Raw genomic sequence first — 12319 nt, forward strand, 5'->3', positions numbered from 1 at the left:
CTTTAGCTTTGTACACTGTCCCCTGGAAATCTGGGTGTTTCTTTAATTGTAATTGATTGCTCAGATGCTTTCAGTGATCTTTTATTGATGTTTCAAAAATCAATTATGCATTACATTCAATTGTGTCATTTGAGGCACAAATGTAAAAAAAATATATACATACATTTATATAAACATAGAAATTATAATTCTATTGGAGGGAAAAACAGTCCACAATGTTTTCAAGTTTCAGGGTTAACTGTCAGAGGAAACATACACTACAGACCTTTTCATTTTGAGTCATGTGCCCTTTATTATCACACATTTAAATGAAATGCAATTATATTGGGTCATCACTTGTTGCCTATTTGTATTCTACCAAATATGTATTTTTGTTTATTCGGGTGTATCACAAGCATGAATCATAATTATTTAACATCAGGAGCTATGTATTGTGTGCAAGTTCACCGCTCACTCCTGCCTGAGAAGTAGGGCAGACACTCTTAAGGCTGAAGTGTGTCTGAGCTGCCTCTGTCTCTCACTGAGACTCTTCAAAAGCATCTCCATGATTCAGGAGGGGAGATTGCCTCGTCAAGCTCTCTTTAAAGTGAGCATGGCATCTCCCTCATCCTCCTTAGAGATTATTTGAGGGCATGCTCATTGAGATTGAGCTGCCCATAGATGCCAGCACTGCTGCTTATTTGTTTCTATGGACACTGGAGGTTGCTCTGATTGGCTGCTTGGCTCAGCCAGTGTCGGGTCTATTTCCTGATGGTGGTACTGTTGCTGCGCTGGTAGAACAGCACATAGGCTTGATTGGTCTGAAGCTGGTTCTCTGAGACTGGAGTAACACTGTAGTTGGGAAGATGGAAATAAATCATGAGAAACAGTTCCAGGTTTATATTAGTAAACGGTAGTGTAATGCAATGAAGTTAATTTACTTTATTTAAGTACGATTTGAGGGTATTTGTACTTTACCTAAATATTTTCATTGTATGCTACTTTATATCACTACATTTTGTAGGACAATAATGTACCTTTTGTACATTTTTCTCACAGCTTCAGGTACTAGTTACCTTACAGATACACATAATTAGCCAATACAAAATACAAATCAACTAATAAATAAACATGTACCCAGCAGCAGTATATACACAATTAAAATTAGCTCCACCTTTACCAGCTGAGATGAACTGATTAATGCAATAATATACTTAATCAAGTAACTTAATGTATGACTTTTAAAAGGGCCAATATGCATGACAAATATATTTACTTGTGGTTCTTTATTTGTATGACAATAAGTAAAACATCCCAGTACTTCTACTAGCACTTGAGATGTCTCAATACAGATGACCTACTGACACAGCAGGCTCTTGTACATATAGACAATGCTGTTTGCAGGGCATTATAAAACAAAATTATTTGTGTGCAGGACGTTTCTCACCTGGAGTCGTTGTAGAAGCACCAACCATTTTCATCCGAACAGCAGGCTGTGTAGTGGCCCATGTTCACTGTACCAGCATGGTTACATATTGCATATAAATCATACAGAACTGGACCTGTGGGGACATACAGAGATAATATGACCTATCTATTCCATTTATGAGAACTGATCAGTTTCAATTATGTAAACAATGAAAACGTCTACTTATTGTTACAAATAGTCTAGAACTTAATTATCAAACAAAGAGTAACACAAGATGACTGGATAAGATGTTGAATACATGCTGATTATGTCCTTATTACCATTTAACAGTAACATTCATGATTGCATGTAAAAGGAAGTAATTAATATGGTTGAATACATTAGACATTAACAAGGATAATCTAAAGAAAGGTTTTGTTTGGTTACCACAGTCGACAGGCCCGTAGCGTCCGAGGTCCAGGTTAGTGAGAGGGAAGGACACATACACTGTGCTTTTACTGATAGACCAGCGAGATGTGGTGAAACGGTTCAGATCTGATCGAGACTGTTAAGTACCATCATAAAGTCATGTACTAAATCATCACTTGCTTATAACAAGCTTAATACACTGAGTAAGAGCTGTGGTCAAGGATACGTATCACAATAACCTGCGGAAACCTCTGGATGGAAAGCCGCTTGGTGCACTCAGTGTGCCTGTTACACCTTTCACACATCTGAAATCACAAAAACAAACACCTCAACATTTTAAAACATTTCAAAATACACAAGGTCCATTGTCATAAGCTATTTGTTTAAAAAAGTTAATAAAAATTATCTGGAATATTGATGAAAGTATTTTTTTTTTTTTCCCCAGTACTGTTATTTGACTTCTTATTTGCATTACTCTTTTATTGATACAGTAGTGAGGTAAGTAAAGCAATATAGGTTAGGTAGTACTAGTTAGTCCTAACTTTGTCAATCTGTTTAGAAAGTTGAAGTATTTTTTAATACTTTTCAAATATGCATTTGTTCTCAGACCTTCATTCAAACTCTGGTCTTTGAAAAGGTTTTTAAATCATCTAACTGTAATCATTTTAAATATCAATATATCATGAAATGCAACAGTTTGAAATCAAATAAAAAATTACTTAATTGTATGTCTACAGTACTTTTTTTGTTTTATATTTCCATTTGACCGGGGTTCACACATTTATATTTCCTTTACCCATCTTAGTACGTTTTTGTTTGCTTTGTTTTTCCGTTGACACAGCATAAGCTCTTTGGCTTCATGTGCAAATATAAATAAAAATAAATAAGGATAAAAGTAAGAACAATGATTTATATAGATAAGAGTACAAAAGGTGTAGGCTACAGATGGACACAAATTCAGTTTTGGAACAAACCATTCCCAGGTTACAGTGCCTTATTCATTGACCTTTCACCCCGAAATGTGAGACACTTCAATCAATTGTAATCCATTACTTTGTGTTAACCTACAGGGGAATTGTCCTTGTCCAGTTTCTCCTCCTGAGAGAAGAGCTCCAGGCACTCCCTCAGTGTGACCTGCGCAGAGGAGCTCCTCTTGGGGATGGGCAGCGACAGATCACAGAACACGTCGAATGTGTTGGAGGAGTGGGAGCACACGGAGCAATGCAGCGAGCTCCTCAGCTGGCCCGAAAACAGGTCTATGAGGAGGGGGGTGAGGAATTACCAGAGGGTTGCCTTAATTTAATTTAATTAAATGTATTCTGATGGACAACGATGACTGCATTGCTCTCCTTACCTACTATTCTGCTGTCATCTCTCTCCAAGTGTTTCTTCCACATGGCAGCGGCCTCTTCTGAAATCCTAAAGGTTAACAAGACATGCGTGAAAAAGAGATGTGATCACATGAATAATTCAAAGTTTTAAGGACAGAATCTTTCCCACATAATTATACAAACCTAAATCTGGCAAATGTTTGCTCAGGCTCCTTTCCTGTTCTTCGAACATAGGGTCTGCGATTGATTTCTGTGTGCAGCTTGTCCAATAGGAACCTGAGGAACTCCTGTGCATCCTGTTGACTGGGTTAAACACAGAGGAAATACTCCTTATTGTCACTAATTAAGGAAGCTATTTCTATATGAACTCTGCTTCAAATCCAATCTATACACGTTGTAGAAGAGTAAACATTGAATTGAATTGTTTTACTGTTCTTGTCTTGTCCTTGAAACAGTTGTGCTGATGCACACATGGATATTGTATTGCATGTAAGTCTAATGGAAAGACAACCTTGAGGGAAAGAGAAACATCATCTTTAATCTCACCTGTATCCACTGAAGTAAGGCACCGCGTCTTTAAAAATGTTGTAAAACTGTCGTGGGTTTACGACTCTGTCCCCTTCATTTACATCCCAAAGGCCTGACAGCACCTGAGAGAAGGCTGGCACAGGGAGACAAAGAGCAATAACAAATGAGTACAAATGAAAACATAGCAGGAAGAGGAGGCAACGACAGGAGAGAGGAACCTACCTTCCATGAGTTTAGTCTCCTCTTTGGAGAACTTGTCATCCTTGTAGGACTTGAGGAGGCTGTAGTCCCGAAGGCCATGCGTGTGAGACAAGCATTGGATTACTGCGTTCAGGAAGCACTAAATTGAAGACAAAGCAAAAGGGAAAGTGAGCTTGTTATGGCAAAGTGTATTATTAGTTAGCCATAAAGGACTTTAATTAAGGCCACAATGCATTACTAAGCACTCACTGTATTTCCTATGTTTTTAAGGCCAACTCTTCCATTTCCTACGGTGAGCTTCTCTTTCTGGGAAAAAATGACAACACAAGAAGCTATTGACCCAAACTTTGTCATCAAGTATACACCCTATTTACATTTTTGTACACGTGTGTTCAGGTGCATATTTGTCCTGTTATTTCACCCCTGGCTGTGTCTGTAAACCATGCTACTTTTCTCTCTCTTAACCCTGCCGTGTCAGTGAATGTACAACATTGGTAGAACAGATTTAGCCTCCTTATCCCAACAGCATAACAAGAGAGGCTAAAAGGAGGTCAGCCTGAAGCATTCATCCTATTAGAGACCAAGGAGTGCTGACAGCTGCTTAAACACGTGTGTGTCAGCGTGTACTCTCCATTAATTATTTTTCACAATCTCGATCTGTTTATGTTTTTCTCTCCAGTGTCCCGAATTCGACCTTTAAGTGCAAGACTTAAAGGTTTTACCATACATCAAGGGTTTATGCTTTGTTGTGTTTCTCACCTCGTTGTCGGTGACCAGAAGCAGGCCCATCAGTGAGGTGTAGAGGACAGAATGGGAGATGTCAGCCGTCTCTCGCTGCAGGCCCTTCTGGGAGACAAGGGTTCGACACAGGGCCTCACAAGACCCCTCAGCATTGACACCACTAGCTCCGGGCATCCTATTTTACTACTACACTTTGGAAGCGTGTATTGTGTCTTCTAGGACATAAAGAAGGGCTTCCCAAAATGAAAAACGCCAGGCGGTTTTCACCACCTCTGTTTATTCGCAGGCAGTGTTAAAGGTGAGCAGACTGTGATTGTAGTTCAAAAGAAAGTCCTCTTTTTTTCCAGGGAAATGACAAGGAGTGTCATTAACAGCTGAGGGGGAAAGAACAGGGTTGATTTGTGAACGAGAATCCCTTAAAGGTAAATCCTTATTTTGAATAGATCTATCTTGCAATTCCCTCTCATATTTACAGCTTGCAGAACAGCTAGGAAAGTCAAGGTCTGACAGACACCTCAATGCAGCCAGATATAAACATATCAGGTTCAGGGCACATCTTTACAAAGAGAGGTCAATTCTAGAGAACTCCCATCAAGTGCACATTACCTTAAGAATATACAACATGAAACAGAATATGCAGAATCTCACAACAAAGTTATGTTTTGATCCGCTGTCGCAGCTAGCCAAGTCATTGTTGTTAGGCGTAGATAAATGGTACAATCTTGTAAACAAAGTAAGTGTGAAAATCATTTCTGACAAACATGGCAGCATTAGTAAAATCATAAAAGCCGTTTTGACTCACCTGTTTATTTGGTCACTCTATCTGTGGACAAACTGTCCCAACCAAACTGTTCCCATCACCTGCTGAGCTGTTAAAAATGCATAAGGGCACGGCTACTGTTTCACTGTGTATTGAAGGCTAGAACTGAAAGTCTACCTCTGTCCTGCCCTGTCACCGGTGTCAGAGAGAGAGGGGGAGAGAAAGGAAGAGGGAGAAAGAGAGGGAGGATAATCATCACTAATCTTTTCTTTGTGGATCTTGTTGGCTATACTTAGATAAGTGTATGCAGACTTTGCCATGTGTACTTCAGAAAAACATTCAAGTGTCAGTTTATTTAGTAAAAAATTAAACAGAAAGAATCTATGGAAAAGTTTTACGCTGTAAATTCACATTCAGAAAATACTGTTCTCAAGCTGTACAGTTATCATCACCACAAATACACAATACTTCAGCAAATGAAAGAAAATACAAAATCCATGCAGGAAATTCTATATGTCTGTCCAAGCACAATGATCTTTCACTAACAGTCCATATTTGATTCTCTCCAATGTCAATGTACAGATAGAAAGACACTCCCCGGGCCTCCTGGTCTTCAGCGACTGTTATGGTCGGCCATGTCTGTGTCCGAGCTGAGGCTGAGGTCGGCTATGTGACACAGGATGGGGTCGGGGGGGAGGCAGAGCTGTGACTGGTTGCTCAGAGTGGTCCTGTCCCGGGACTGGACGATGGCCCGCCGCAGACAGGTGATCCACTGCTGCTTGCTGAAGGAGTCGTTGGCCTGCAGGCTGTAAGGGTGAGCTTTGGAGCGCCCCCTGCTGCTCACACGGAAACAGTTCTTCACTGGGAGATAGAGAGACGGAGGAGAGGAGGGAGTAAATTAAGTGGAAGTACATTTGTCGGTTTCACTTCAAGAAATGTGGCATTGATTTCTCTGTATCTATGGGCTTTGTTGTAGACAAAATTGAATATGTAATACTCATTTTGCCAGAAACATGGCAAAACGTATAATAATAATAATCAATATGAAAATAACAGCTCAAATAATTGCTGAAACAATTGATCATTCTATCAATAGAACAAAAATCGTTTTGACTTTGGTCATTCATCACTGATACAAACTATTTGCTGGTCATAGATTCTAAATAAAGACCACTTAATGCTTTTGTGGTATATCTTTATATATTTAATATCTGCGGGTTTTGAACAAAGAAACTCAATGTTACTTTGTGAATGTGAACTTGAAACTGACCTTTTTTCATGTATAGTTTATCCATAAATATATAAATATTGATCTATCTTATAAGTATGTTACCTTTGTCATTTCCTCCAGTAAAGGCTCCCCTGAAGGGCCCCCCTCCACCAGGCTCCCCATCTGGGATCTCCTCCAGGTTTATCAAGTAATTGGGCAGAGGCTGTCTGTAGACATGAAACACCTGACCTCCATCTTTGTCCTCCGTCGGCCTGGATAGCACCAGGGCCAGCTCAAACAGGAATACATGCAGCCGCTGACAGAGGACACACATATGCAAAGTCAGAGGTATGGCCTAACGGAAATATTTACTACCATATTTGAACAGCTATAAACAAAATGTAGGTCAAAATGCATCTATTAATGAGATATAATGTCATATCTTGGGCCAGGTAACAAAAGCAGACCATACACAGTGCAAGAATAAAGGGTAAGGTACAAGGTTTGTATACAAGGTTTGTATTAAGAGCAAAAGATAACAACCTTAAGTGAGGCAGAGAGAAGCAAAGGTCTGTATACAGAGTAAGTTATGTTTAGGTGCAAACAACAACCTCAGGATAACCAAAGGTCTATAAATAGAGGTGCTACCTGGCCCTTGTTGTTCTTGAGCTCTCCGTGGCAGTAGAGGAAGCGGGACAGCTGAATCTCTTGTAGTCTCTGGCTGTCTTCAATGTATGCGAGACCCCTCCTGTAGAACTGGCACTCCGCCTCTCCGGTCTTCTTGTTGACCTCAGCCACGATGCTCTGGATTATGTCCAACTGAACACAACAGATAGTCTTAAATGAATGTATTTAAGGTATACATTTTGAGTTGAGATATGGGTTCGATTAAGCCATGTATATTTCAGCAAAGGAAGATATGTTTACAATAGTAAAATCCTGTTTGTGAGCCTTTAATGTCCACAGAATAATACTAAAGGCATTCAATCAAAAACTGTCTACTTAACATATTTTTTAAACGTATCATCCCTCAATAAATACAGATACAGACCATTTTATTTTTGAACTATGTCACATCACAGGATCACCTCAGGTCATGTTTCAGAAAACAATATATTTTGCTACCATTTGGAGGCGCCAATGTGCAAAGTGTTTTACATTATGAAGGAACTACTAGCTAAAGCCGAATGCCTGGACTTCACAATTTTCAGTCTCATGGATTTCATTATAGGAGAAAAAACCTAAAGGTTACAAAGCCTAAATGCAAAATAATATTTTTTTATTGACTGATTTACAGTCTTCGGTCTTAATAATTTGTGTAAGTGTGTCCACAGTCAGCCAGACAAATGTCGTGTCTAGTGCTACTAATACAGACATTTTAACCACTATAGACATCCGCTCTGCAGTCTCTGGAGAAGCTTTTAAAAAAACAACTGAAGACCCATCTTTTTACTTTGGCTTTTGTTTGTGTGAACATGTGTGTGATGTGTTATGTTTTTATGTTTGTTACTTTCGGGACTCTACGTGGTCTGTGTTTTGTTTTTGAGTATGACTGTGTGAAGCACTTTGAGAATTGTATTTCTGTGAAAGGTGCTATAATAAATACACGTATTATTATTATTATTATTATTATTATTATAGTAATTGTGAATATAATGAAATAGGCAATAAGAGTATTTTTGGGTATGTAAAAACAACATTTCAGCAAATTTCAAGAAAACACTGGTATATTTAAAGCAGCACACATCTTGTCTTAAAAGCCAAAGTATAGACAATATAGATCCTTTTAGAAAAAATGGACATGAATTTGTGTATCTCTAACTCACAGCATCAGGCAATGAGTCCTCATCCGGGTGCTCTGGAGGCGTGCACTTCAGTATCTCTTTCAACAGCAGGGGGTATTTCACCAAGCGGCTCCGAGGGAGATCCAGGAAGTTCCAGAGGTCCAGTTTCCTGCTGAACGAGGACTCCTGGCAAAGGCGCAGGAAGTGCTCCACCGGCTTTTCCTGCTTCTTCTGGTCCAACAGGGCTTTAGCGCCCACCTGGTTACAGCAGTACGTAACATAGGCCTCAAGGCAAGGAAACTGCAGAGAGGAAGAGGGGAGGAGGGGAAGAGGGGAGGAGGGGAAGTGTGATGAGCAATGAGAAGAAACATGCGGTGAGTTAAAAAACCAGACTGAACTCTGTGGCTCCGGTTTAGAGAAGAACATGATAGAGTAAATACAGGAACTAGAGAGAGTGAAGGAGGCTGTGCCATTTTCTCTTATTCTCTATCAGTCCTTGGTAACCATGGAAATACTCACCCAGTCCATTAGAGTAGGCCCCACCTGCCCGACTGTCTTCTCTGATCCCCGCAGCCGCTCAAGGCGACTCAGAAGATCTGGGAGGAAATAAAAATACACTCAAACTGTTGTATTGATATTTGCCAAATGAATACCAGGGTAAGTACAGCTCGGAGAGAGATGAACATTAAACTTCTTCCTGTTCCTTTACCTAAAAAAGCATAATCAGCAATCTCTCACTCAGTTATGCCAGGCATCGTGAATTAAATAAAGTAATCCTTTAGAGGCTTTTCTTGTAGGTCTTTTTCAACACATCAATGTCACCACATTCACAAAATGTACTGTATGTCGACATCTGGGACATATTTGCTAAATCTATTGTGACAGTGTTCAATTCAGTGTTGGTCCACTGTCATGCATTTTATGAAAGAAAAACTATAATATTTGAATATACAGGGTGTGAAGTTAACAGATACAATAATGAAACAATGAAATCCAACAAGCGACAATATTAACCCAGATTTTGTATTTAGCTCTGAATGCCTTATACATGATTAGGAAACTAAGAGGCTGATAATGGAGAGTTCAAAGCAGAAACACGGTTTACCTTGATGGAGAGGAATGAGAGAGTCCAGCGTACCAAAGATCTGTCCACGCTCACTCTCTGTCAGGATGTCCAACTTCAGCATGGGCTCATAGTACACCTTGTATCACACAGAGAACAGTAAGCAAAGGTACCTAAAGGAGAGGGTTAATGCAGCAGCCTAAAGCGGTTCAAAGGGTGAAATCAGCAGAATGTGTTCTGATATAAAGTAATAGCAGGGGCGGATTATGACTCAATGGTCCTATAGGCGCCTCGTACACATGCTTTGTGGTGGTTTTGTGTCTCCTTGCAATTTCTTTGTGGTCATCTTTTTGTAGTGGTTCAGTGCCTCTTTTCATCATTTTGTGTTTCTTTTTAGCTGTTTTAGATTTTTTCTGGTCATTTTTCAAAGGGGGGGGGGGGGCGGCTCGTACCTCTTATTAGTCTGTCTAGTCTCTTTCCCTTTACATATTGTGTCAGGGCCTGTGTAGTAATAATTCCAGGGGTAAAATATGCTTTTATTTAGTGCACACGTACCTTCTTGACCAGACTGAGATCATCAATGAGTTGTCTCTCCCCCTGAGTCAGCTCATAGATCACCTGCAGAACACACGTGAAAAACCAACATGTGGATGTAAGTACAGATAATTCACACATGCAAACACACACTTGCATGTGATGTGAAATTACAGACGGACAGTATGAAATCTCACAGCTGATTGTTCTAAAAAGGAAGTTGAGCCTGGAGTGCCAGCTCACATCCTCTTTCATAATCATCGTGTTGGGTAGCGCTGCTTCATATAGGGCTCACTAGTGGCACACTGCAACCCCATTTCCCCTGCGCGACCCACATACCCCGCAAAAACATTGCAATAATAAGACCTGTGCTAGTTTAGTTTCTGCAGCTGATCTAAGGTCAAACCCACTGGCCTTCGCACCTCTTGTCTTTTGATCTCCTTTGCAGTGAGGTCATGGCTCTCCACAGTGTCGCTCCAGCATTGGCTGTTGCGTCGGCGTGGAAAAGACGAGGCTTTTGTGCGAGGGCGCATGGCAGCCGGGGGCAAAGGTCGAGCCTCTGTACGAAAGCTAATAGACCGCTGTTGAAAAGAGCAGTGAACGTTAACACCGTTAGCTTTTGTTTTTGTATAACAACAGGTATATGAATGTGTTTGTGCATTGTTACCGAAATGGACTGTCCTATGCGTTTCAGAGCAGGGGTCTTCACCGGGGTTATGACGCCTGTTAGGCTATTTGACTTCACCACAGGTTTCACCCTTTTATTACTGGGCTCCTAAAGTGAAATCAACATTAAAAACATACATTTCCAGCTTTTAATATTTAGACAAAATGGTCCACAAGCTTATCACAGTGCCATTATTCAAACCTTTACAGGTTGTACATTTGATTAATTTAAAATCACGTAACACACATCTGGCACATGCACAGGAAAAACACCTTACCTCTGAATCCCTCATGTGCTCGGACATCATCTCATCATCCTCATCTTCCTCTTCATCCTGATAATGCATAACAGGTCACACAAAGGCTCAAAGTGAATTGAGAAAGACATGACGGTGTTCAGGAAGGAGAGAGATTTCAAGAGGGGTGAGATGTTGCATGGTGCAGATCTCTCATTTCCTGTGTGACTCTTTCAAAGAGGAAGAAGGTTGAAGCTGTGCTTCTATAGTAAATACAAGATGTCTGCCTGTTTTTGCCACACTAACCACATCAGCTGTAAATTCACTCAAGTGTCAGACTGAGATGGATTAAAATACCTTCAGTAAAGAATGTATCTCTTTGTGTGCTTATTATATGCAAGATAAAGATTACATCAAAAGCGTCTTCTGATAAAAAAAAGCAAAATAACAGTTGCTGAAATGTAACATACGTCCTATAATCAACATTAAATGGAATTCAGAGAACCTCCTCTTCTCAACCGCACAGCTGAACATGTTCTGAATCATAACTCTGTCAGCTCTCAGTATTGTGGTCACAAAGGTAAGGTTGACTAACTTCCGCTACAGAGAGACTTCAGAAGAGATGTAAGATGAAGAAGAGGCAGTTTAAATGGTGCGTGTCAGATATGCCTCACCTCGTTGATTCTGATCGCAGGTCCAGGTGCCGGGTCTTGTTTTCTCTTTTTCTATAAAAGCAGGAATGTATGTTAAATGAATATTATTGGTTTTAAGAAGAGTGCACATCTGGGTTTAGAATGAAATAATGGCCTTAAAAAAATGAATGAGATGTTGGGTGACTTACCCCGGCATGGTCACAGGGGATAGAGTGTGCCTCCCCTTGTGCGGTGGACCTTAAAAAAGGGCAGAACCAAACAGCCACTCAGCTACCTTCTTTTACCTGAGATACATCTCATCACTAACACACAACACTAAATAGCTGAGGAAGTCAGTGTCACATGCCTACTTGATTTATTTGGCAGATATGTGCTACAAGTTATATCAAAAGACATTGAAAGAAAGTTAACTGAACAATATCAACGGGTTAAGATTTGAAACCACAGATAAAGGCGACTGTCAAAAGGTATCATACCAGGAAGTCCTCGTTTCAACTGTCTCCTCCACTTCCATCTTGTCTTAGTCTTCAATGCATCTTCACAGAAACATTACACATTCCCAAAATGAGAGGTTCAAATAATCCAAATGCACTCCGGTCTCTTCTACGTTTGTGTAACTCAGCGAGTTGTTTGCAGGAAGCTTGTCAGAGTCAACTGCACTCCTTCCTCTTCACTTTCTTCCTCATCTCGCACCCAACCACATCCTTTAGGGCTGCTCATTTTCATGCACCGGCTCGTCACATTGTTTAAAATGTGACTTATTGAATATCATTTAATTTAATTAACTAATAAATCA

The 12319-nt window shown here is 40.1% G+C and overlaps 2 protein-coding genes across 2 annotated transcripts; both read right to left on the reverse strand.

The window, feature by feature from the left end:
* Window positions 1-133: 133 nt before the first annotated feature.
* On the reverse strand, window positions 134-5557 carry usp21 (ubiquitin specific peptidase 21). The gene is made up of 11 exons (XM_079679042.1): window positions 4636-5557; window positions 4126-4182; window positions 3898-4015; window positions 3694-3808; window positions 3331-3450; window positions 3171-3235; window positions 2885-3072; window positions 2043-2121; window positions 1835-1942; window positions 1427-1541; window positions 134-831 (listed from the first exon to the last, which is right to left on the reverse strand). Exons 1-11 carry the CDS (start codon window positions 4789-4791, stop codon window positions 741-743), a joined length of 1212 nt encoding a protein of 403 aa, XP_079535168.1. The 5' UTR covers window positions 4792-5557; the 3' UTR covers window positions 134-740.
* Window positions 5558-5711: 154 nt separating this feature from the next.
* arhgef3l (Rho guanine nucleotide exchange factor (GEF) 3, like) lies at window positions 5712-12206 on the reverse strand. Its single transcript, XM_079679041.1, has 13 exons — window positions 12000-12206; window positions 11712-11760; window positions 11545-11595; window positions 10913-10969; window positions 10636-10743; window positions 10391-10549; window positions 9990-10052; window positions 9477-9573; window positions 8891-8967; window positions 8414-8671; window positions 7236-7406; window positions 6711-6903; window positions 5712-6238 (listed from the first exon to the last, which is right to left on the reverse strand). Exons 1-13 carry the CDS (start codon window positions 12035-12037, stop codon window positions 5991-5993), a joined length of 1569 nt encoding a protein of 522 aa, XP_079535167.1. The 5' UTR covers window positions 12038-12206; the 3' UTR covers window positions 5712-5990.
* Window positions 12207-12319: the final 113 nt, after the last annotated feature.

This window comes from Notothenia rossii, assembly GCF_949606895.1.
Source record: "Notothenia rossii genome assembly, chromosome: 4".
NCBI lineage: Eukaryota > Metazoa > Chordata > Actinopteri > Perciformes > Nototheniidae > Notothenia > Notothenia rossii.

What these genes read in the sequence shown, in the direction of transcription:
- usp21 (XM_079679042.1), bottom strand. Translation starts at nt 4,791, where the DNA reads ATGCCCGGAGCTAGTGGTGTCAATGCTGAGGGGTCTTGTGAGGCCCTG. An exon ending in CTACGGGCCTGTCGACTGTG is followed by an intron (nt 1,542 to 1,834) that starts GTAACCAAACAA and finishes ATGTCCCCACAG; the next exon opens with GTCCAGTTCTGTATGATTTA. An exon ending in TGCTTCTACAACGACTCCAG is followed by an intron (nt 832 to 1,426) that starts GTGAGAAACGTC and finishes TCCCAACTACAG; the next exon opens with TGTTACTCCAGTCTCAGAGA.
- arhgef3l (XM_079679041.1), bottom strand. Translation starts at nt 12,037, where the DNA reads ATGGAAGTGGAGGAGACAGTTGAAACGAGGACTTCCTG. An exon ending in GCATAGGACAGTCCATTTCG is followed by an intron (nt 10,550 to 10,635) that starts GTAACAATGCAC and finishes TCTTTTCAACAG; the next exon opens with CGGTCTATTAGCTTTCGTAC. An exon ending in TCTCATTCCTCTCCATCAAG is followed by an intron (nt 8,968 to 9,476) that starts GTAAACCGTGTT and finishes ATTTCCTCCCAG; the next exon opens with ATCTTCTGAGTCGCCTTGAG.